Consider the following 25,346-nt stretch of genomic DNA (forward strand, 5'->3'; position numbering starts at 1 on the left):
ATGTAATTTCTTATCTGTGTGCATCAGGTGGAGTGGCTAGTAACTGTGCTTGACACTTTGAATTTGGTCTCATTGCTTTCAACCAACTCATTAGCTTCAACTATTCAACAGTACCATGGCAGAATGGAATTAAATATCAAACAGGTGAAAATGAACTCCATTTTTAAAAATGAACTTCACTAATTAGAAGCTGTACTATGCAATGCACAGAAATTAAATTGCCCAGGAGACGGTGCTTTAAAGTTGTCTCTAAGTGCAGCAGGCCATAACTATTTTCTGCTATCCAGACCCAATACCCAAGTTTTTAATTGCTAGAATTTTCAGTCCCAAAAGAATATCTGGTCCCTCAAACTAATATTAGTAAATAGTACAACCCAGGACATTCATGTTGTGAAATCATAAAATCAGTGAACAATGGGAATGGAAGGGAAACCAAGAGGTGAGCTCTCCTATTCCAAATTCCACACAGCAGGTATGTATCTATACTCCTATAGCAGATATTCATGTAACTCACTTTTAAACACCTTCAGTGATGGAAACTTCACACTCTTCATAGGCAATACTTCATGTTCCTTATTTTTAGTTTGCGTTATTGCCTAAGCTCAGTCTGTTTCATTGCAATTCCAGACTATGTTTGTTTCTTTCCTTGCTCAGTATGGGGACGATTATTACTTTCCTCTTAGCAGCAGCTTTTAAATATATGAAGACTGTTGTGACGCGTTCTTTAGTCTGAACAGCCTCATTTTTCCTCAGCCTGTAAATGGTGGTGAACATGAACATTCAAATTTCAGGAGTTCTGAAAACAATAGAAAGACTTTTAACCTTTCCACTATATCCATATATAGAATTTAATTTTGTTTTTCACTTTTTTAATAAAAAAAAATCTATAGAACAGAATATAGTGAAGAGGATTCCTCTTTCTTGAAAAACAGAGATGGAAAATGTATTTGCATTAAGAGTTTATAATGCTGCCTTTGGTTTTTGAGAGGAAGTTGATTACAGTAAAAAACACAATGGCCTAGTCAGACCTGAAAGCCAGACTTTACATTCCTCCAAGAGATTTCTCTTGTATAGCCTTTTGGTTTCAAGGAGTACAAATTCATTAAAATTTTCTTGTAGATTTGGATAGTGTAAGGCATGCTACCTTACAAAATTGTGCAGCCGTTGAATTTTTATTGTTAGCACATGGGCACGGATGTGAAGATTTTGAGGGTATGTGTTGTATGAACCTGTCTGATCACTCAGTTTCAATTCATAAACAATTAGAACAATCAAGAACGAACATGAAGAAACTCACTCTAACAGATGGAGGTCTGGACCAGTGGCTCAAGGGTTGGGGAATTAATGGATGGTTATTAGATTTGGTTAAACAAGGTGTAACGATTTCAGCAATTATTTTGTTTTTTAATACTTTTGATTCCTTGTATTCTTAAATGTATCTATGGAATAATAGAAAAGGCTATTAAGCGTGTTTTGATAGTCCAGGAAGAAAAAGGGGGAATTGTGGCAATGTATTTGGGAGAAAAGGGACACCTGGCCTATCAAAAGTAGCTCTTGCTTTAGCAGCTTGATATGATTAAAAGCTTTATCTGCCCAGCAAGGCCGCAAGGTTGTGTGAGAAAGACACCTGGAACAAAGAAAACAGGATCTCTGGCAGTTAAGCAGGCAGAAAAACAGGAGCTGTGCTGGGAACTGATGACAGCAAGAATGTCAACAATTTTAAAGATGGGACTAACCGCTTGTATGCTTTTAACCAATTAGTATCTGTATAGCAGCATGTGAACAGTGTATGTAACCAATAGAATTATGGTGTGACGTATGAATATTAGCATTGTATATAAGCCTGCAGAAACTTAAGTAAAGTGGATTCAACTAGGATCTTAGTGATATGTCACTGAGTCTGTGATTTTGCTCCTGCACATAGCCAACAGGTTAGGCAGGAGAAAACAAAGAAACATAAAAATTCTTTTAATAGCCCAAGGGAACAGAAATGATGGCTCTTTAGGGAAGTAGCAATAATATCTGCTCATGATTTAAAGAAAAGGGAAGGGAAATTCAGTTATCCAATGGACAAAGCAACCAAGTCAAAAGGCACTGATATCGCATTGCAATACTTGTATCATCCTTATGCAATGTTCCGCTGGTGTAACTCCACAGTAGTGTCACTTACTTACATAATAAATCTGGAGCCATTATAAAACACAGGTCAGTCCCAGAACATTGTGTCTGTCTCATGGTTTCAAAGACAGATAGTAACTCAATTAGAAATGCATAATGATATCTGCTAATGGGATCGCTCCCTTTCCTTTTTTTCTGAAAGGGAAATCATTCATACGATTTCCAAAACTGAATTTACTTGTAATTTTCCCAAATTATCTAAGACTGCCTATGTCATTATCAAAACTTGGTATCTGTAATACAATGACTTCAGTAAAGTATGGATTTCCAATAGAATATTGTAAACAGTTTAGTGAAAGATCAAGCCATACTAAGCCTTCCAATATGTCAGAAAATGTTGTTTCCAGGAAACTAAAATTTAAACAGCAGAGTGTAGATTTAGATATTCTTTGCTTCACAAGGTGATAATGAAGGGGAAAAGAAACCCCAAACTTCTTGAAAGTAACTTTGTTAGACCATTATAGACAAGAGGCGAAGAAAGTGCTATGAAATCTGCCAGAAATTACCAACCTCCCAATCAATAAATGTTAGTTGTTTGAAAAAGAGCAAGTAAGAAACAGAGCCATGTATTCAAAAACTAAAGACAAACAAATAGAATATGGCACTGTATGAGAAAAAAAAATCCATTGCAGCCACGATTTTCTGACAACATAGTTTTATCTGAAACCAAACTTTAAAGTAGCTTAGTTACAAATAGCAAGCACAGGAGATGCTGCTAACTTGACTCCGACAAAGCTGGCTGGGTGCAAGTACAGAAGCTATACTTGCTATTCTTAAATATGTTCACATTTTTAACTTTAATATGTTCACACATAATACAGAGTTAAGAAAGCTTCTGCTGCTTCTTCATTGTTCATTCTCAGGATGAAAAGAAAACAGACATATTAGCAGTCTAATAGTTAAGTTATACATACATAGGTAGGAAATAGATAAAACTCTGAATTTGTTTTTACCTTTCCAAGGCTAATAGATGATGAAATATAGAAAAAACTTCTCCCTTTTCCTTTTCCTTCCCCTACCCAACAACTTTCAACAAATGTTTAGTGTAAATATGCTAGTTTGGAATGGCTGAAAACTTGTCTTCTACCATTTGAAAAAGATGTCTTAACAGAGCAAATAGCACTGCTGGATGTACTGGAGCTTTTATTATACTGTTTCTAGGTAAAACTAGTTTGTTTGTTTGTTTTTTAAATCTAAGTCATACAATAGGAAATTACAGCTTCAATCACTAAAGTACTGAAAAGTTTTATATAACTATAAAGCAGGATGTCACAGAAGCAAAAGTCCTTTCTAAGAGGAAGTGTTTCCAGCCAGCTGATAGAATTCTAACCTTCAGTTCACTATCTGGAAGTCATTGCTATGAATCAGGGGAGTCCAAAGTTAAGAGAAAACATGGAAAGAGAGATGTGAAAGCAATGTCATCTTTGAATACCAACCAAAACAATCTACATAATTCCTCTGTTTCACTTTAAGTAAAACTCAGAACTGAGATGCATAGAAAAGGAGAAAAAAACCAACCCAATAAAATATGTGAGAGGAAAAGAAGCTACATTATCCCAGCTTGATCTTTGTGGCCACTCAGATTCTCTCATTTTGTAAAATAAATGCAGATGCCTCTCTTTCTACAAAGGTGTTGACTTCTTTTGAAAGATGACAACATAAATGACAGCATACAAAGATAAAATTATTTAAGATTCAATACTGCAAGTATATAAAAACCACAACATTGAAAACAAACATGTTTTTTCACCACTTGTCATAATACTGAAAGAATTGGACGCCAACTTTTACAAGCTCCTTCTGGAGAGTAAATTTATATTACCAGCAACCCTGAATATAGGAGTGAATATCATTGAACTTAATCTTTATTTATTTTAGAAACGTGGTCATATGTTCTTGTTGTCTGGTTGCAGTGATGCTGTTCTGCATTTCTCAATATGGATTTCCAATGATTCTCACAGGAGTGACTGTCAAGAATCTACTGCAACTACGCTAGCCCGAAGTACAGCAAACAGAAGAAAGTTTAACACTAGATGGCAATATGCCTTTACAAAATATTTCTCTGAGATGCCTAGACATAGGTAAGTATTTTTCCAATCGTTATACTATTTCTTAGTTCTTATGTAGGTTTAGGCATACAGTTTTTGTTTTGTTTGAACTAAAATACACTTTCCTTTCATGCTATTGCATTTTTCTCATTGTTTGCTTTAAATTAAGTTTAGACGGTACTCTAACCTAGAGCTGACCAAACAGAAGAGATTCACAGTTTAACTGGAAGTATGTTATAAATCATTCACTACACAGTGTGAGTGTAAAAAGTGAAGAATCACATGATAAGTGTTTACCAATTGTATCATGCTTGGTGAACTGTAAATCAAAAGAAAGCTTATTTTGTGTGCCAATACCTTTCATCCACTGATGTAAATCAGAACATGAATGTGATCATGTACCTATTCAGCTCAGGATTCCTTTGAGTTACCTAAAGCATTAATCTTGGTTAGCCGTTTTGTGCTCATGCCTAAGCATGTGGCCTCTACTGAAGTCCAAGTCAGTTATGCAGGTCGAATAGCATGGATTGTACTACAGTTATCCAAGGTACTTTGGATGGCTTACCTATACTTAGTGTAGCGCTTTCCCAAATTCCTTGGAAAGCCTAACATGTTATAAATCAAATCTATAAACCCACACTTTGTAAAACTAAACTCACGTTATAATTACCTACTAAGCTGCTAATTAATGGGTTGCTTGGTTGTTTCCAAGAATGATTAGTATTTGAAGGTAACATTGATCTGTCTCAGCAGTGGCAGCATCTCAGAAAGCCCTTGGCCAATTCCCTGTGTGACTTTGAGCATGTCTTCCTTCTACTGGTGCTTCTTTTTTGATGAAAATGAGTCCTTGAAGCTATTACCACTCCCACATGCAACTTACTCTTCCTCCCACCGATTCAGTAAGTAACAGATCCCAAAACAACACAACAGGTTAACTGCCAGTACTATTCTTTCTGTTGATCATTTTAGCTATTGCCCTCTGAATAGTTTGTCTCATATTTCTGCAAAAGGAACTTCTACATCTTTTGTGATTTTATGGATGTGCCTGTGAAGGAAAACATGGACAATGCACAATTATAGTAGGCAAGAAGATGGGACATCTTTTTTAAGTACTTTGTAGAGGCAGATCAAAATACCTGACAGAACAAGCTCAATGTCACTTCTTAAATTAAGTGAAAGTCTGTAAACATCTTGAGTTTCTATTACCCTGATATGTAATATTTATTTCAGTTCAATTTAACATGAGAGAAACTGGATATATGACCTAGCAAAAATAGCAGTTTGCTTCTAACAACCACATTGACAGTTAATGAAAATTTCACTGATAAAAGTCACATTGGAAACACCAAGGAGAGCTTGGAAGTAATACCAACATGCAGCCTATTTAGTATTCATAGACACAGTCCAGCAACATAAACCCACAGTTTTCCATTGTAACAGCTCTGACAGTTTCATTCAGAAAATGTTTGTGGTGATATTTAAATCAATCACTAGCCTCTCAGGAAAACACTTGATCAAAAAAGATTCAAAATCTGCTATGAAAGTATGCCTATGACCTAGCATAAAATGCTTCACTGATTAAAATGAAAGAAGAGCAAAAATAACCACAAAGTCCAAGAATCCAAAGAGACTGAAGTATGAAAACAGTGTAGGACGAGAAGGAGGGGGGATAACAGTTTTGAAGCAAACAGCTAATTTACTAATTCAGTAATTCTTCATTCTTAATTCAGGATTTAAGTACCAAACCCTAAACTACATGGGTAGTTGACACATTACCAGCAAGATCCAATATTTATGAGAAATTGCTCTTATATTTGACCTCAGTTTGGGTTTTTACAAAGGACTTTTTGGTTTATTCCAAAAGAAATAAAAAAGTTACTGAAAGAACATTTCTTCCCTCCAACATATTTGCCTTCCAAATCTTAGAGCATTGTGCTAGGGCATGATCAGAAATCATTCCAGCTGAGCAGAACGATTGCTTTAATCATAGTTATTGTAGCCTACCTCAAAGTTAAATATAATTACTAAAATTTAAAGAAAGCAGCAACCCAAACCCCTCAGGTATTCTAAGGTGTACAAGGACAATAGCTTGATGCTTGATTACACACAGGGAGGTTGCTGTTGTTTGGACTTAATGTCAGCACCTGGATGAAACACTTCTGGTTTATGCCCAAGCTAGACAGCTATGATGATGGCTGGCTTGAAGAAAATGTTCTTTTCCTCCAGTACAAGAAACATCTCACCTCCCATTGCCAAAACAACAGGATCCTGTCAGTCCCATGCAACTCATTAGTAAGTCTAAATGACTAGATAGTGTTAGTGGTCTAAAGGTCTCTGTCTCCTAGCAATTTGCTACAAGGCTTACCTCTCTCCTGCAGTGGCAGTCTGGTTATGTGATACAGCCATCCATCACACCCAAGCAAGGTTGCTTGAATTCATTCACAGAATTTGGGAAATAGAATAAAGAGCTTTTACACTGCACAACATTCAGGTTTGTGACTCGCTGATGGCCTAAGACCAAAATAAGTACCACCACTGTGTGGAATAACGCCAGCTAAATCCCTTTGTCCTGATATTACAGTAATCATTTGTTAAGACACAAATATCAAGATGCACCTTAATCTGCAATTCCTCCATGTCAGTCTTGCTTCTCTGGAGTGGTATATTTTATGACAGCAAAGGTCAATCACATGGAGAGAAAAAACATTTGAGAGGAGGAAGCTTTACAGTCACACAAAACTCCAGACAAAGGTTGGATCTGGAATTTGATCTATTTTTGCACCAACACTGGGACCCAGGTTTTTAATAATGCTTTTTTTATCAGAACAGGTGGAATAAATTGATTTTAACATCCTCCTCTTCCTGTATTTTGAAGTACCTGTTAGCCAGTGCAACTCCATGAAAGACAAAGAGCTAATCTAACTCACACCAAATTAGGATCTGGAGCAGCAGATGTGTATGTCCCAAACACAGCCACAAAATGCAGAAGATCAGAATGTGCTGAGAAGAGCATCACTAGAAGAACAGCTGTGTAAACCCCAAGGGAAATATATCTGGAGTAAGTTCATCAACTTCTGCGCAGTTACTCTATATTTGCATCAGTGTAACGGAGAAGAACCTGGCTACAAGTATTTTATCTCAGATTGACATCAAGAGCGCAGCTTTGAACCCAAAGAGAAGGCAATTGCTTATAATGCTGAATGGCCTAAGACCAGCCAAAGCCCCACACCTTACAAGTCCCAAGACCAACTGCTGTCTCTGTTTTCTGCTGCCATTTAAGGAAGGTTTGGAGAATATGGAGCTCTGCCTCCTGCCAGCAGCAGCAAGAACATCACACACTGCTTTTTAGGGTGCCTGTTACCATTGCAGATTACTCTTATTTGCAGAGTGCAAATGCTCCATTTTGCTCATACTCCTGACAAGCCTTGACCCAGCTCCTCAGAACAGCTGAACATGCCTCTAAATCTTAAAATGGGCTGAAAGAACATTGCATGCCAGCCACTGAAATCATTAAGAGAAAGTGTGTATCTAACTGGGGGAGAATTCTTTTTGTGGTGGGGGTAACGTGTCCCTTGGACACAGGCATGGTGACATGACATGCCTTTGTTTTTTTTCCTAACGTTAAGGACCAAAGAAGTCTGTTAAGCATTAGCTAAATAGAGCAGCTGATACCTATCTATTTAGATACTAAGCAAGTGGCATGGAGTTGGAATTTTTTTGTTCTGGCTGTCAGTTTATCGCAGCTGAATGAATTATATCCTCACTATGCCCCACTAGGGGGCATTTCAGGAAAGGGGGAATGAGGGGAGGCAGGGTGGGAAGGTTGAAATCCTCCTACACCTGCCTTCTCTCCCCACTAATTCTACACTGAAGTCTTCTCCTAATATGCTTATCAGTGTATCTTCAACTGATTCTGATCCTCCTCCACTTCAGATGAAGACGTAGCATCTGAAATTTAAGTCCAATCCTACACTGTGTTTAAAAACCAAGCAGATTTTACCCTACACTTAAAAACTGGAGGAGAGGGTAAGCATCACAGCTTGGAGAAGATTCTTCACATTGCAGTTTGGGGAGAGAGGGCCAAATTTTGTCCTTTGGATTACTGAGCTTTTAAATACAACAACAACAGCACTTAAACTGTGAACCTACTTTAAAGCTCTGAAGGACTGTTAATGAAAACTTAAATTCCCTAAACAATGTCAGAGATCCAGCAGCATTTCTTAACACACTGACTCTTCAGACACCGCAATACAGGACACAACACAAAGCTGTACTTTTACTTGCTTATATAATGTTATGTTCATCACGATGCCTCAAATATTTCATCAAGTTTATTGGTAAAATAAAGGCATACAATCTACACCTCAGATATTTTCATTTGTACTTCCAAGGCAGTGAGGGAGGTTCACTTACTGTCTTTATCATTATCTCCTCCTCTTCTACCTTCAGCTGTTGTTTTAACGCCGGCTGCAGGCATATTAAAGTATCAGTTACCTTGACTTTGAAAGCAGCTACAGTTTTCACACCTTTCACCACCTGCAACAAGGGATTTCTGCAGGTTAGAGTTAGCTGCCAAGAATGCTCCATTTCCCACTCCCTAGAGTTTCACTCAGGAACACTGGTACACTGCACAGCACACTGTTTCATTCTCCCTCTATGACCTTCAGCAGGAACAGAGTTAACCAACACAGTGTACTTTAAAATAACTCCAGCCTTTTATGTGTCTACCCACAGAATTAGCAACGCCAAGCTCAGATTGAAGGAAGCAAGTATCAGTTGTTACACTAATATTTTGCCATCTCCAAAGAAAGAGTAATTTCACCTTGCTTGTCAAAGAAATCTCACATAAAGTATGACACAATGGGTGCTTGAAAAGAATAAAGTTAAACCTTTCTGCTCCTGTTGTATATCTGCTGTCCCTGCTAGATGTATCTACAGTATCTGAAGAACCTGAATGGAGCCTTGCCATCCTGAGAACTTGCCTGCTTTTCCTTAGTGATACCAATTGGTCTAATTGAAAACCTTGCCTTGCAGAGCAGTGTATTTTAGGAGTGGCATCTGATGTCATGTCCTCTAGAAACAGCAAAATACATAGTCTCTTCAAAGAGCTTTTTGAAGTATGACAGCCAGTGGAGGCAAGAAAATGTACAGGGTGTGAGCAGCTTTAATTAGTTGACCACATCTCCCCTCGGTTCCTTATCTAAAAAAAAATAAATAAATCTTTCTCAATAAATGCGGACGGTTCCCCGTATTTTTCTATTTCTGCATGAGTGTGTTAGACTTGTCAGGCACAAAAGCAGAAACAACAGATGAGCCATCTTGCACCAAGAAAGTCTGACCTCTGGAAGTTCCACAGAGGAATCTCTTCAGCTTTGACAGATGTGAAAGGTACAGCATTGTTACTTTAGGAAAGAGAACTGATGCCTTTAGACAAGGCTGTACCTAATAATTATGAAGGAAAGTTTTGCTTTTTGTGCCTTAAACTGGGCTGAGAGTATATAACCTTTTTAGGTAGCAATACTTTTGTTTCCACTAATTTCTTTTACATTCTTACATACAGAGAGCTTTTGATCATTCAGAAATCATCCTCAATTTTTTACATATTATCAGGGCTTCCATTAACACATGAATGTGACTGAACATAGACCAATAAGCTTGTAAGATCAATCCTGTCTTTTGCAACACTGTATCCAAACTACATTTTTTCTTTATTTAAAATATACTGGGGAAATGACAGAAACAATGTTTGAATTATGCATGCTGTAACAATGTGAGTGTTTGCAGCAAGAAAGATTTGAAAATAATGAATTTACCTAACTGTATTAAATTCTGTGGAATAGTTCTAGGAAACAGTGGCACACATTTTGCCACTAGAGACACAGTCAAACTACTGTAGAGATTAAAAGTTCATCCATGTAACTTTTTTTTTGTTTTCAATGAATTTGGTCTTATCCCTGCTCGTGTGCAACAAAACCTTCTGCTGTCTATTCCTTCTACAGACCACTGCCAAATCCAGGGGAAAATCCATAGATCCTTTATAAAAGAACAAATGTTAGCACTGGTCCTTCTAGCTTTCTAGTACAAAGTGTTCAGAGAAGCCTGTGTGAGCAGTAGGTATGAGGATGGTTTACTAGCTCTTCTGCATACAGCAAGAGACAGCATATCTGCAGCATTTTCACTTTTGAGAAGGCTGATTGACCATACTATATCCTAGCTTAAATAACAGAAGGCATCTTCTAGTTCTTTATGTTCACCTGCCTTGCAAGTGCCAGGACAGGAATTAGAGTGCTCAGAGATGCCACTTCATGTTATACATGGGACACAGAAATGGAGTGCAAATGCAAAATACACTTTTCATTTCACAAATCTCCTGAAAAGCACTAACCTTAGAAGGGAAAAAAGGGAGGAGGATGCAAGCTCACAGCCCGCTTTTGGACTTCACTGAGCACAACTGACTCCTCCCCTCTGAACCACATATCTACTGTACCACCACATCTGCCAGGGACCTTGGTGTGCAAAATAGCTGAAAGCTACCCTCAGGATGAGAGCAAGGCAGCTGGTGTGTGGAATCTGGAGTCTGTGTTTCATGTTCTGCCTTTTCTGCATCTTTCTTCACCAAACGACAGCTAAAAGAAAACTGAAGTTTGTGTCCATAGTAAGTAGATAGTTCATGGGCAAATGGAATTTCTTTAAAACTTGTCACTTACGGCTCTTGTACTCTAGGATAGGGGGGCAGGGGGCACTTTTTGAATATTTGTTTCCTGCATATTCAAAGTTCACTGTTGCATTGTACAACAAAATCCTCAATTTTAAATAAGATTGTATAATTTGTCTCCTTTGTGCAGTCCTAGATGAACTTAACTTTCTGGATTGACAAAGAATGCCTTTTTTATAGCACTAAGAGAGGAATCATGTAGAATTCTTCTTTAAATTGTAGAAGAGGATTTCACAACTAGTGCAAAAACCCTCTTTACCATGGAAGAGTTCCCACTTTTCCAGTGGTTGCAATGGATTAACATGCAAAACAAATTTCACTATGTGAAATCCAAACTAGTGTACTATGGCACTGAATAAGCAACACTGAACCAGTGTTGTGAAACTATAGGTACTTGCAATGATTATGATGTACTGTTTGTTTGCAGGAAGCCTGAATCTTGTTCTGAACACTGTATGTGCTTGTAAATCACTTATATACTATTTTTGCTGCAGTTTTCAATTTTATTTCTCTCTACTTGGATTAAAAAATAAAAAAAAATCTGGTGGTTAATTTTTAAAATTATGTGACACATAGATTAATATATATATACAGGAATTATGCTGGACAAGGAAATAATTCATTATAGAAATAAAAAATCTAGATGCATCTTTATAGATATACCTTCTATGTGAACTGAAATTGCAGAACAGGTTCAATGTTTTCAAACTAACAGTTTAGTCTGTATTTAGATATTGGATGACACTTCTATCATCTTGTGTGATGAAACTGTCAACAGGTGGCTTTTTAAGGCCAATTTCTTCCAAGAAAGAAGGCTTCAAAGCAGTCAGCCACAGAAACAGTATCTTAGAGCAGTAGTTTGGGGGTTTTTCCTTCTGAATTCCCCCTCAGTCCTACCAAAATATTAACATTATAATATTTCTGGAAAATTACTTACATGCTTCTGTTTGTTTTCTGTTTATTTAATGTTGTGATCTATAGCTCCTGAAATATATAAACCCTCTTTAAATTATATTAAGATATTTTATAGTTCTTATGACTTACCAAAATTTATTTAAGCTCATTACTTTTCAAATGCCAGGAAAAAAAGACAAGTTACACTTGTCTAAATAAATCAAACAGGTGGTGTAGCTCTCTAGACCCAAGAAAAGCAGCATGAGTATATTCAGCATCTGTCAGATACAGTACTCACTGTCTTTGCATATTCCTTGTGACTGCACTAATTACATCTATCACAAAAATCCCAGTAATGCAAAGGGAATTCCATCTGTTTTATCAGGTATTTCGTCATGGTGACCACACTCCACAAGAGTTTTTTCCAACTGACAACCACAGAGAAGTTGCAAGGCAGCAGGGATACGGACAGCTTACCAAGGTCTGTTTTCTTACCTGGCCCAATATACTGAAATATTGAAATGTAGCGTGTTGATATTTGGGGTTTGGAACTTTGTTCTCACTTGGGGGAAGCCCATATTAAGGTGCTATATATAGCTCTCCAAAAGGACAGCCAAAGAACTTACTAGGAAGCTACAGCTACGAGCAGTCACCGATTTTAAACGACAGAGTCAGCCTGTTCTGGTCCAGTAGCAGCATATGTTGAGTTGTTTGCAGATGTGGGTGTTTTGGGAGGAGCCAAGCACTAGTGACCATCACAGTCCACCTGAGACCAAACATGATGCTTTAATCATCAGTGGCATAAGGCGGTGGAAGTGTTCACAGACCAGCCTCAATCTCTGCTGAGTAGGAGTGCCTCCTAGCTCATGAACTACTAAAATCAGTACTAGCAGAAATTTCTCTCAAGCTGTACCAGGGAAAGTTGATTTAAAGCTCAGCTATTTTAGTGCAGGTATTGGTGGAATACAGCAGAGCTGAGCTTGCACACACGTATCAGCTGATGGCAGTAACTAGTAGCAGCTAAGGCAACTGCAGAGTCCAACTGCAGAAACTGTGCCTCTGCATTAACTGTAATTTTATTAGCTGCCACCTCTTGTGAATGGAGCAAAGGGTGAACTCTTGTATCATCAGACTGTAATGGAGTATGTGGACACTAGTGGCTTTAACCCTTCTTCTGCTGCACTCCCACCAGCAGTACCCACTGTGTCTGTGCTTCATTCCTTTTTCCCCAAGATACGTTTTTTGGATAGAAAAATCCACTGGTTATTTGCCCAGGATCCTGGGAACCAGGCAGCCTCACTGAAGTAGTTTAGATGTGCCAGAAATCTGATGTTCCAGATGAATGGCTATTGTGCATATGTAGGCAGACTGTGAGGTGTGTGTCTCTGTTAGGCTGCTGAAGTGAGTTCACTTACACACCTTATGTCCAGTGGGTCCAGCACAATGCACATGTTTTTCTCTCCTAGAGGAAGTAGCCACTTGCCAGGTCTTCACCAAAATCAGAATAGAACAAACGGCCTGAGGGGTTTCTCTTCCTCCACATTCTTAGGAGGCCAAACTGATCTCCAATGCAAAAGTCAGGCCTGTTTCCTCTCACGTCATCTCCCTTGAAGAAACAGGAGTAACAGACCAGCTTCCTATGCCTTAACTCGGCTGTGACTCAGTCATTCCACATAGACACTCTGTGAGTTCAGCACTACAAGCCAGCTTGTTCCAGGGCATGGAAGGCTTCAAGACCAGGGTGTCAGGATTTAACAACACACGTTAGGCAAGTTGGGGCAGAAGCCTAAGTCAAATATACCCTAGGAAACTGGATGCACAATTCCAGCAACAGAAAGAGGTGATCACACACACACACTGTGGGCCACATCTGGCACTCTGGATAATGCCCTGACTAACTTGGTCTGACCTCATAGCTGACTCTGCTGTGAACAGGAGGTTGGACTGGAGACTTCCTGAGCTCCCTTTCAACCTGAATTATCCTATGACTTACAAAAGGACTTTAGCAAGCAATGAGTAATCACTGTACCTGTGACTCCAGTGCAGAGTAGTGATTACTTGAGCAAAGTTGAATATATTTCTATGTATGCCACATAACACCAGGTACAAGTAAAAAGATAACAGTATTGAGACCATTACAGGGACATTGCATGTGATTCTCATGTCACGTGTTTACCAAATTATGTTGGTAAACTGGAAAATGTTCAGTTAGAGCTACTAAAATGCTGAGGCTGGAAAACATTTTTCTGTGAGAGTAGAGAATTGTCATCTACTTAGTTTAGCACAGAGATTAAGTGACTTGATTCCATCTTACTGATTATTATCTTACTGGGAATAAGATCTGTGATGGTAAAGAATGTGTCATTCAAAAATGTAACAAGATCCACTGACTGAAAACTGGGAACATAGAAAAGAACCAAGAATCAAATGTTTTAGACTGTTGATAATAATTAATCATTGCAGCAAAATACCTGAAGCGTTAGAGGACTTCTACTTGAAATCTTTGATTCAAGATTCAGGCCAAAACTGTAGCCTCCATACAGAATCACTGGTGATACTCTATGGGACTCATACCCTGGATGTGTCTTCAGGGACAGGTGGTTACTCTGAATTCCCAGTTAATCAGCTGTGAGCCATCCAAAGAGCAGAAACTAGACAGATGGTGTCAGGACATCTCTATGCCTGCTGTAAGTCACCCTGCCCCTCAGCCAGTCTTACTGGCTTGGATAAACATATACATAGCTTTCTGTAAAGCACAATGTAAAATGGCATCCATCAGGAAGAGATCTCTAACATTATCCATTACTGTACATGCAGCAACTTTACTGCTTTTTTCCCCGTCTCCTTTCCTCCATTTTATAAAGGAAAAAGGTATTTGTCAAAATAATATGAAATACTGTCTCGTTTTTTGGTTGCAGAAATGGATGCATAGCACACTTCTTGAGCCTCTTACACTATTCTGTTACTTCTACAGCTTGGCATACAGCAACAGTATGAGCTTGGACAGTACATGCGGAGGAGATACTCTTATTTCCTGAGTGTCATATACAAGCAGTGTGAGGCAAGTACTGGATCTGGGAGGGAAGATTTTTTTTCATGGATGTTAATGAGACTTCCTGAATGCATGAGAGTCCAAACCTGGTGAGGTTGGAGAAAATTTAATACCCACTGAATTCAATGTAATTTCAAAGTATCCCTGAAACTGGGTCAACTTTTATTCAGGCAGATGGCTAACTGAAAACCATGTGAAAGACTTTTTAGGCTATCACGTTCAGATGCCTCACTGTTGTATGGCAGAGTATCTATGTTGGATAACTCCAGTGCTACACTTCCACATGGAGTGCAGGTACAGCTTAGTTGTTTTCATTTAGAGTGCAACTGTTCAGTGCATACGCAATGTCCCAAAGCCTAGTGGTCAAATGGAGTCATTCTTATGTTTTCCACTAGGATTTCTAAGTGAAATGCTACCATGCTGCAGCTCACTTGTCCAACAACATTTTATTCCAAGGCCCTATTCCAGCTTCACTCTTTCTCCCTCCTCCTTCTTTCTCACAGCCCTTCTTCACCCCACTCCATTTTAATGAAAGCTTCCCCAGCACAGTACTGGTCGCCTTCTTTCCTACCAACAGAAAAAAAGAAACCCAAAACCTAAGAAGAGAAATGACCTTTCAAAATTTTTGTCTTTTTCTTGCTCCAGATTTATGTTCAAAGCACTGACTGTGATCACACACTTATGAGTGCTCAGGCAAGTCTTGCTGGGCTGTACCCGCCAACACAGGGTGAGATTTGGAACCCCAGAATTCTTTGGCAGCCAATTCCAGTTCACACAGTGCCACTGTCACATGATAATGTGAGTATATACTAGAGGCATTTGTTTTCCCTTAATCATTAGTAAACTGCTTAGGATATGAGATGAAGAGGCCGCATAAAGGGCATGATAAAGGCAACAAAAAGTACATTATGTAACAAGCATTGCACAGAAAGTCCTAATAAGCTGAGTAGAAATATTGTCAAGAGCTTCCACAAGAATGGACTTATGTATCAGAGACCCGGACCTAACAAAAAAAGGAAGAAAAACAGAAGTCCTAGGTACAGAGAAAAAGAGTTATCCTATTATGTGAGTTAACCACTATAGAAGCAGATTAATCTTAAACTTATCACAAACATGGCTTGCTTTGTATGAGAAGAGGAAGCATACCTGTTTTCACTAGTGCTTCAACATTTCTCAGTTTGCAGCCAACAGAAAAGACAAAATAATTATTCTGGGACTTTCATTACTGTGAAAATTGAGTTGCAGGATTGTTTTTCATGCACTTTGAAGCTCAGTGCATGCACTTTGAGGTAAGCTGTGGTAAGTCCACTTAATACAGCTGAGTATGCACAAAGACTCCTATTGCAGTCCAGTTGCTGCTTGGCAATTTGTTGCAAAAAGGTGACGGTGTGTTTAAAGAAAGACTGAACACAATGAATGAAATCATCCCTGGGGAAGCCAAGCACAAAGCTGTACATGAGGGCTTGTGTTAGTCTTCTGTTGAGGGACAAATTTCATCTTGTGTAAATGGATCCCTTAACTTTGAACTACTGCAGCTATTAGTCCTCTGAACATTTAAAGATTATTTTGTAAGTAGTCATCAGTATGACTCTTACAGTCCTGAAGATTATTATCCTTGAAAACTACATTCCCAAATTATTTTTCAGCTTGTTCTAACTAGTGCAGCCAATTAGAACAGCAATCTTGCCAGGGTATATTGAATTGCAGAACATAAAGCACCTTGCCTAACAAGTGTTTTGCAATTTTCTTTTCAGTTGCTATACTTACCTTTTTCACACTGCCCAAGATACAGTGAGCTTCTGAGAGAAACCTTTGAAACAAGGGATTTCCAAAGGCAATTCAAGCAGTACAAGGTAAAGTATTTTCAGTTCTGGAAATCCAGTTAAAATGGACCACTTTTGTCAACATTATCTAACAGGTAAGTTTAAAAAATGGCAGTCAATATGCTCCTTCCAGATCTCTAATCTTCACAGTGGGTGTAGGCAACATACCCAAAACATTATTACAACATTATAGATCCAGCTGGAGGGGGCTATTCCCATCAATTGAAAATTGGAAGTCATAGAAAAGATAAATTATTGACTACCTTGCAAAAACCCAGCCCACCTACCTTCTAGGACAGCAGACAAAACAAAAACTCAGATCAGTCGGTGCCAAAACCTCTCAAATCACTCCAACACCTCTCTCTGTTTACTCCCATGTAAAGCAATTCCTCTGTCTCTGTCTATATAACTCTCTGCTAGTTCAGATTCCTCTTCCACCTTCCTCATCCACAAGATGCTCACAGCTTAATTTCCCAGATTTTCTATAAAACAGACTCAGTGCTTTCCTCAAGTACCCGTTCATGTTTCACACCTGAAGTCTTCATTCATTGTTTTTGCCTCTGTAAGGTATCCTTTCCTTTCTTTCTCCACCACCAAAATCTTTCCATGGCTATGTAATCACTTGTTTATTCTGCTGCAACCGTCTTCTTCTCAGGTTTATTAAAAATGACACTATCAAACTCACCTGGTTTTCTATAATCTTTAATCACTGACCTCAGCCATCTATCTGTGGCTCTACATCTGGGTATTATACATGAGTGAATCATAATTCCCAGTTTTATCGTATTTACATCGTACTTCCCTTCTGCTGAGTACCAACATAATTCTGTTTATCACACTTCCTTTAAGCACTTTCTAAATTTCTGCCAGACTTCCTCATATATCAGTGTCCCCTCTACTCTGCCCCCTTCTGAACATTTCCATCAAGCATAAACCACCACCGTACTTCAAATCTGAACTCAGGTCACCAACCTTGTCTAGATGAATAGGCCTGATTCTCTTACCACTCAGCAACAGTTCATTGCTTAAGTGCAAAGACTATCTTGGTTCTAAAAATTACTATCTTCTAGTATGGCAGTGTGAGGAAATGATGTACAAAGGCCCTGTGTACTAAAAGTTTGCTTTTTTGTTTTCCAGCCATTTCTGAAGTTTTTAGCCACTCATACAGGATACCCATTGAAGAAGCTGAACACTGAAAGAATTCTGAAGCTCTCTGACACTTTACAATATGAGGTAATAATATAAAGAAAATTCCAAAGGTCCAATAGAAATACTTACACTTTCACAAAATTGTTTTAGCTCTTATTTCTACTGTCTGTAAGACGTCAAAAGAGGGTATCTCTGTGCTTCCAGACCTTTTTGAAGCACTATTTGCAGCTTCTTCCCCAGAAACCCTCACCTAACATCTAAATTGCAACTGAAAATCCTGTAAAGACAGTATGACTGTGTGAGGCTGCTGTGGGTCGTCCACCACTATAAGGAACAGAAAGCAATGACTTACCAAATTCAAGATCCTGTCAGTGACCGCATATGAGTTAGGTAAAAGCATACCTTTGGATAAAATTATCATGTTACTCCTCCAAACCCCTTCACAGAGATGCACACGAATAAAATATGTTGCTGGCAAAGAAACATAAGCATCCTTCCACAAAGATTTTATGCACATTGTATAAGCAACATAAGTCATTATTTGCATATGGACAGTAGCAGTCAAGAGTATTTTCAGGAATTAAGCAGCCATTGGAATGTCACAGATGGCTATTTGGGCAAGTTTAGGAGCCTGTTCTATGCAAAGGAACCAGGCACATCAGAAAGAAGCATGGATTTTATAACAAAAGGGGTATTGTGGTGCCCAGCTGTCATGGGTATCTGGGTCCCACAGTCTGGTACCTCTGATTGGAATTCGAAAAAATCCTGAGTGCCCTTAATGTAGCAACAAGCCCCTCTTCATGTCACTTCAAAGTCTAGACTTATCTCAGCTGAAGCAAGTGAGAACTGCAGTCTTGCGTTAACAAGTTATTGTTGCAGGCAGCTTTCACTACAAATGCTTTAATGCATAATTATTTTTAAATTCAAATAATAATGATAAATCAGTCATCAGTACTGGAATATTCCCTAGAAAACTGAGGCAGTTTTAATGTAGATTTCACAAGCAAATGTAATATTTGGGTGTGATGCTAATGAGTTTACCTTCTGTCCTTGCAGTTTCTGCAAAGGCCCAACTTTGGTCCAAATGGACCAAATGTTGAATAGAATGTTAGGCAGGCCTTAAGTTAAATGAAATGTTAACATGTTGGGATATCTCACTGTAATTTCATTGAGGTCACCCTTTCATATTTTCCAAATGCAGGATAGCTCAGCACCACAACTTTTTATTTCAGTTGTTATATCATACTGAGAAACCTGTGCCATCAGAGAAATGTGCAAAATCAACAGCTCCCATCAAGGATCTAGCAAAATGTTGGAAGAAAAAGCTCATTAGTTGGGTTTTTCCTCCTAGTGTTAGATTTGATGAGCTTTGGTCTTTCATACTACTCAGTGAAGACTCTGGGGGTATCAATTAAGAAATCTACTATAAAAGCCACTCTCACCCTTTCAAGCATACAAAGAGAGCTTTCTCACATCGTTTTATAAAATACAATTCATGAAACTACAGTAGCTTGCATTCTGTATCTGTTACTTTTGGCTAAATATCATCTGACTTTCAAGTGTCCTGGAAACTGAAGTACTTGCTTGCCTACAGTACTGTCTTAAATAGCACTCAACTAGCCAATTTTCCTCTCAAGATACAAATCATATCTGTTAAAAAAGAAAGTGATACATTGTGACCTGAGTTGGTGTAACCTAACATGTTCCATTGTTTCGCTTGTTTAAACAAATGCGTTAAGTAGTTTGCATTTTCCTCAGAAGTCGTTGTTACAAGAACACTCCCTTTGGTGAGCTCAGTCCAATGGTTACATTGCACTGAAGGAAATGTACCCACCTTGTTTAAACAGGAATTCAAGGTAGTGCAAACCAGGAGTGTTGGGCAGATCTTCCCTTCTCATAGTTGTAACCATTAACATATCTTGGGCTGCATCCCTAGGGAAAGACTAATCCATTCCGCTTTAGCTTGAGGACTGTGTCATTATCCAATAGACCTGGTATAGGTAGGTATGAATTCCATCTATGTTTCTAATCCTTATACATATAGCTTATACTCTGGTCCATCTGACTACAGCCATATATATTCCTACTGGACCTCTGGATCTCACTCATATCTCAGGGCTGCCAGCCCCTAAAATCCTGACATCTATCTAGGGTTTGTTTCAGTAAAGATCTCAGGATATATGCCAGTAAATGGCTGGAAAAGAAAGAGTCATAAAGTTCATTTTTTTGCACATGAAAACTGCATTAGTAATTCGCATAAATAATGCCAGTCACTTTTTGCATAATTTTTAGTATTATATTTCTTCTTCTTGTGGAACACTGCCATACAAATTTGTTTTGACCTATGTGATGCTATAAATAGAATACTACAGCTGTCTAAATGCAAAATACACTCATTATTTTATTATAGAGAAAATATTACTTGAGTGAAACATTCAGAATTTGTTCTGACAAGCATTTTGTGCCAGAACAACCAACAGTTAGCAGTAGGAATCTGTACGAAAATCACCATGTTCTCTTTCTTCACTGTAGGATATTAACAATTACACTTTACCTGTTTGGGCTACTCACGGTGTCAGGACCAAGCTGATAAAGCTCTCAGAATTGTTATTGCAGGCGGAATTTGGGTTCCACAAACGAATACAAAAATCACGTTTGCAGGGAGGTAAGCCGAATTCTTACCCCATTTAAAGCCACGAGTAGAATGGGAAAGAAGAGAGGGCATATCATAAAAATTGCTACTGATTCCGTAGCAGAACTATGAAAGATTCCATGATGTGGATATTTGTGATCAGCACTGAAAGATTTTGATTAATGCGAAGAGAGATGGTGAGGATATGAGTCATGAATATCCTAGTCCAACATTATAATGGAGGTATCATTTTGGTTACACTATACAAGAAATCCAAAGTAATATAGAGATCCTTGCTGAACAGAACCAAGTCTGAATTTAATGTAAAGCACCATGCTTAACTTACTTAAGAAGAGATTATTTGTAATAATCTCTAGGATGGTAATTTTGTTGCCTTACAGTCTTCATATGCCATTACTAAGAGTACTAAAACGAGATTATTAAACTGCTTCTAAACTTTATTCTGCTCAGCAAATAGTAGCTGAAATTTCAAAATAGTTTATATCTTTTCAATCATTCATTCTCCTCCATTCATCCACTGTCACCTTTCAGGCCTTTTTTGTTTTATTTGGACACTGTACAGTCAGGCTCTGTGAGCTACAAGGACAAGTCACATTAAGCATGGACCAATTTGTTCGCTTTTTTGGAGTTCCAACTTACAAAACTAAGCACAAAGTTCACATCTCTGTTCTTGCTTTACTAACAATTGCTATTAAAAAACATGTGCCAGTAGCTGAAGACAATACATGTGTCTAATTCTGCTAGCATGTACGGTTCTCATTTTAGGATTTTAATTTGTCAAGATTCGAACCTTATGCTAACATACTGCTAGCACGGCCATTGATTTAATTCATATAGTTTGTCATACAACTTTTCAGCAGTTAACATTAACAAAATACAGACAACCACATGATTTAAGAAGGCCAAGAATCCAAAGGATATGCTCTTTTCCTCTGGAAATCAGGAAGTCAATGGAGTTACACATAAAATAAGGTAGTATTCATTACCCTGCTCTTCTTGCACTGTTCTGCTGGCACAAAGCAGCTGTGAATGCACTGCTTGAAGCTGTTTAGGCTATTAGGGACACCCAAAACATTTCACGCAGGAGTAAAATAGGCCCACTGTTCATATAAGAGATAGTATCAGAATTAATCAGAGGACTCTGCACAAATCACCTATAGTCAATTGCATTTAAAGATAGATTGTGTTAAAACACCAACAAGTGATACAGATGTTGACACAAGCATCCCTTTCATTATCATTGCCTCCCCATTTTTTTTCAGGTATTCTTTTAAAAAATATTCTAAAGCATATCTCAGATGCTAGAAAAAAGCCTTCACACCAGCAAAAGATGGTTATGTATTCTGCGGTGAGTCCTTTCTGTTTCTTTTATGCTCCCTTTCTGCAGTTATTAAATGCAGTGAAAACCATGAAACTTTATTTCCTTCATGAAATGCACCTACAAGCATTTTTTATTTGGTTAAAGTTCAATATCACTGAATTATTTTCATTCTTTGATGAACAAATACTACTTTGAAACCTGCAGAATTCCATTTTCCACCTGATGTCATGGCTTGTTTCACTGTCTTATTGCTGGGATTGAGCAGAGAACTGGAAATACCATGCCTCATGTTTTATTGAATTTTTATGACAAAGATAATTTAGCAACAAACCTCCTGCTTCCTGTATCTTTTTCAGATGCCAAAAAAAAAAAAAAAAGAAAAAAAAGAAAAATTAAGTTAAAGTTAGTTATTTTAGAAGGTCTTATGAAGTCAGTTACTCAACTGTGACTTTATATTTTGGCTTAGAATGTGCAAACACCATCACTGAGAAGGAAATACTTGGATTGCTGTCAGTTAAAAGCTCCTATTTCTAAACTGCAGATAGATTATGACCTATAAGTTTTATATCGGCCAAAGAGTTTATTGATCTGATGTCAAATACTGTTTAATTAACATGCAAAATCACTAGTCCCTTTTAAAAGAAGTTTTAACAGCTCCTACTAACTTTGATAAGAACTGCAAGTGACTAAGACTTCTTAAATATTTACATATGTTTATTGTACAGCCATTAAAAGGACAGTATTTTCTCAGTGTTGCAGAGGGCAAGTATTAATGAGGCCATGCAAGTAACATTAAGTGGACAGATACAGTGCTGGTTATATTGTTAAAAAATAGGTACATTTCATAGGCTTTTGATTAAAGGTTTCTTCTGTTTACAGCATGCAGCCACCATTGTTGCCTTACAGATGGCACTCAATGTTTTCAATGGGAAATTGCCTCCTTACAGTGCTTGTCATTTTTTTGAACTTTACCAGGAAACAAATGGGCAAGTATCTCCAAGCTTTACTGCTAAAATAGACTTTTTCTAAAAAGCAATGTACTGATACCCCAGACTAATTAAACTGGATACACAAGGTTCACTACATAGGAAAAGATTATAGATTGATTTTAATTATTATAATTGGACTCAGTAGTTATTGACAATAGCAGAATTACAGCACTGCAGCCAGAAAACCCTCTGTCTGTTTCTTCATTACAGTTGTTATCTATGCTTTTAATCTATTGAACTCCTTGACTCTCTACCAAGAAGACAAACTACATGCAAGTTGGTGTTGACGAACTATTGTTTAAAAAGATTTCTTCAGACTACTAATGATAGATGTTAACAGCCAGACAAATAAGCTGGCTAAAAGTTTGTCCAGAAGTACAATCACTACCACATGGAAAGGCTGTGTGGTTTTGCATACCTAACTTCATTTTGACCCTTCTGTATTTTGAAACAGGCAATACACCATAGAAATGTACTATCGGAATAATTCCTTGAGAGGTCCTCACCCCCTCACTCTCCCTGGATGCAAATTTCGCTGTCCACTGGAGAGATTTACTCAGTTGGTCTACCCAGTCCTAGTACATTATTGGACAAGAGAATGTAGGATGTAGGACATTAAAAGAGGTAAGTTAAGTGTTTTGGGCACATGTACCCGAAAGTAAAGTCAGGATTACATCTGCCAAGAGCTCATTTGAAGTAACGATCATTCTCATAAGGGTCTGGTCTGAAATGAAAGACATGCAGATCCAGGAAGACAGAATTGTACCCATGGCCATAATTTCTGCTCCATTGATGTATTTATTCCAGCCCAACTTTCTAGTTCAATGGAACCAAGGCTGATTAGACTTTAGGATACTATTTTTCATGGGGTTTTTTGTTTTAGTATAGTCAAGAAGACCTGCAGTTACTGAAGAAGCAGATACACATGCAGTGAATTATAACAATTCACCTTATCTTCTCAAACTGTAGAGTATTTGTCCAAGCTGATATCAACATTATGCATTCCCTTGATTTTAGGAGACATTCAGAGGTCAAAGCAGGTAGATATTGAATAGCATACCAGTCTGGTACCAGAATGTCAAACATATACAGGCACACATTGGCATACTAACACATTCTCTAGTAAGTTGTCTGTATCTCCGTATTAGGATGCCTAACTTTCCACCTTGACCACTGATGATACTTACATTTGCAGAAAGAGGGAACAGGAAGGCAGAGAATTACACTGTCTCTCTTGTTTCTAGCTTTATATTCCTTAAGGGAGAGGAAATGCAAACAAGCCCCACTATTCAAAAGTGTCCCCACTTTTTTGATGATCAAATGTTGTACCTAATGTTAAAAAATCTGAACAGATTTTTGAATCACTGATCTTAAAAGAATTTGAAATTTCAGAGATTAGAAGCATGCAGGCAAGCCAACTTACCTTGTTGCAAATAATTTCCTATTAAATATCTTGAATTCATGAACAGACTAGAGATAGTTTAGCCAGAATGAATGAATAACTAGCAACTAATGATTATCTGAATATTTTTCTTCACTATATTAATTGCTCACAAATTCTCAGGAAACATCAGGAAATCAACACACTTAATTGCAAAAGGTAATTCATCAAGAGGAAGTTGGTTCAGACGACCTTTTTGGTCCAAGCCACTAATACAGTCATGGAAGACAGTGATAAGCACTTCATGTTTATACTGTGGCGTTTAGTAATCTAAGTTTTGTGGAGATTAGTTCCCCTTCTTCACAAAACAAACTGTATAACTGACCAAGCAAATAAAAAAAATATCTATTATATAATAAAAATTTAGCATTAATGAAGACACAATGTTTTAAGTTCAACACAAAGGCTGCAGATTGTTTTGGTTCTCAATTTTGCTTAAGCAGAACTTAGATGGTGTTCAGGCATTTTACACCACCAAGTCCAGCATCACTGCTGATGACTGCCTTCATTAGTGATACTGAGTGCTGAAATCACATACAGCCCACAAAAGAGATTTCACCCAGAACTGACACTCCAATTAAAATATTTGTCATGTTGTCAGATCAAAATTTGACACTTTCCCCTATTTTATCCTGATTCAGAATGGTTCCATCTCAGTACGTGTTAAGGCCAGAACCCAATTGTGGGGCTCACAACTCTTCCTGCAGGCAGAAGTTTTAAACTCTTCTGTGCTTGAATGGCACTTAAGAAAATGCCAAAAAACACTGCCCTGCAGCCTGCACAGTGCAGCACACTGGCAGAGGGACTGTGCTGTGCTAAACCACTGTGCATTACCAATTCTCAATGAATGCAGATAGGCTGGAACAGCTGATCTTTAATGCCAGGAAGCCAACCCAAGCTGAAAAGTGATGCAAGGAGTTTACACGTCACATTTACACCTAACATACACAGCTGCAACATCACTGATTTCAGCTGTTTTCAGCTTTGTCAAAAATCATCTCAAATATTGTCCTTTGCTAATACATATGTTAATACTTTTATTATACATGCATTTGATGAAAAGAAGCCCATAAATGTGATTTT

At 37.9% G+C, this 25,346-nt stretch overlaps 2 protein-coding genes across 3 annotated transcripts in view; one reads left to right on the forward strand and one right to left on the reverse strand.

Moving 5' to 3' along the window:
- The window catches only part of CPNE4 (copine 4), a 315,588-nt gene that overhangs the window by 289,637 nt on the left and 605 nt on the right, over positions 1-25,346 (reverse strand). The gene's annotated exons all lie outside the window — the stretch shown is intronic.
- LOC130149244 (prostatic acid phosphatase-like) lies at positions 10,768-23,433 on the forward strand. Its single transcript, XM_056338668.1, has 10 exons — positions 10,768-10,881; positions 12,221-12,316; positions 14,810-14,896; positions 15,533-15,685; positions 16,642-16,740; positions 17,848-17,943; positions 20,392-20,524; positions 21,775-21,860; positions 22,713-22,819; positions 23,277-23,433. The coding sequence occupies exons 1-10, from the start codon at positions 10,768-10,770 to the stop codon at positions 23,431-23,433; spliced, it is 1,128 nt and encodes a 375-aa protein (XP_056194643.1).

Source organism: Falco biarmicus, chromosome 4 (assembly GCF_023638135.1).
Source record: "Falco biarmicus isolate bFalBia1 chromosome 4, bFalBia1.pri, whole genome shotgun sequence".
In the NCBI taxonomy this organism is placed as follows: domain Eukaryota; kingdom Metazoa; phylum Chordata; class Aves; order Falconiformes; family Falconidae; genus Falco; species Falco biarmicus.

Coding starts and splice junctions, on each gene's coding strand:
- LOC130149244 (XM_056338668.1), top strand. CDS start 10,768: ATGAGAGCAAGGCAGCTGGTGTGTGGAATCTGGAGTCTGTGTTTCATG. Junction 17,944..20,391: donor CTGACACTTTACAATATGAG/GTAATAATATAA, acceptor TCTTCACTGTAG/GATATTAACAATTACACTTT. Junction 20,525..21,774: donor AAAATCACGTTTGCAGGGAG/GTAAGCCGAATT, acceptor ATTTTTTTTCAG/GTATTCTTTTAAAAAATATT.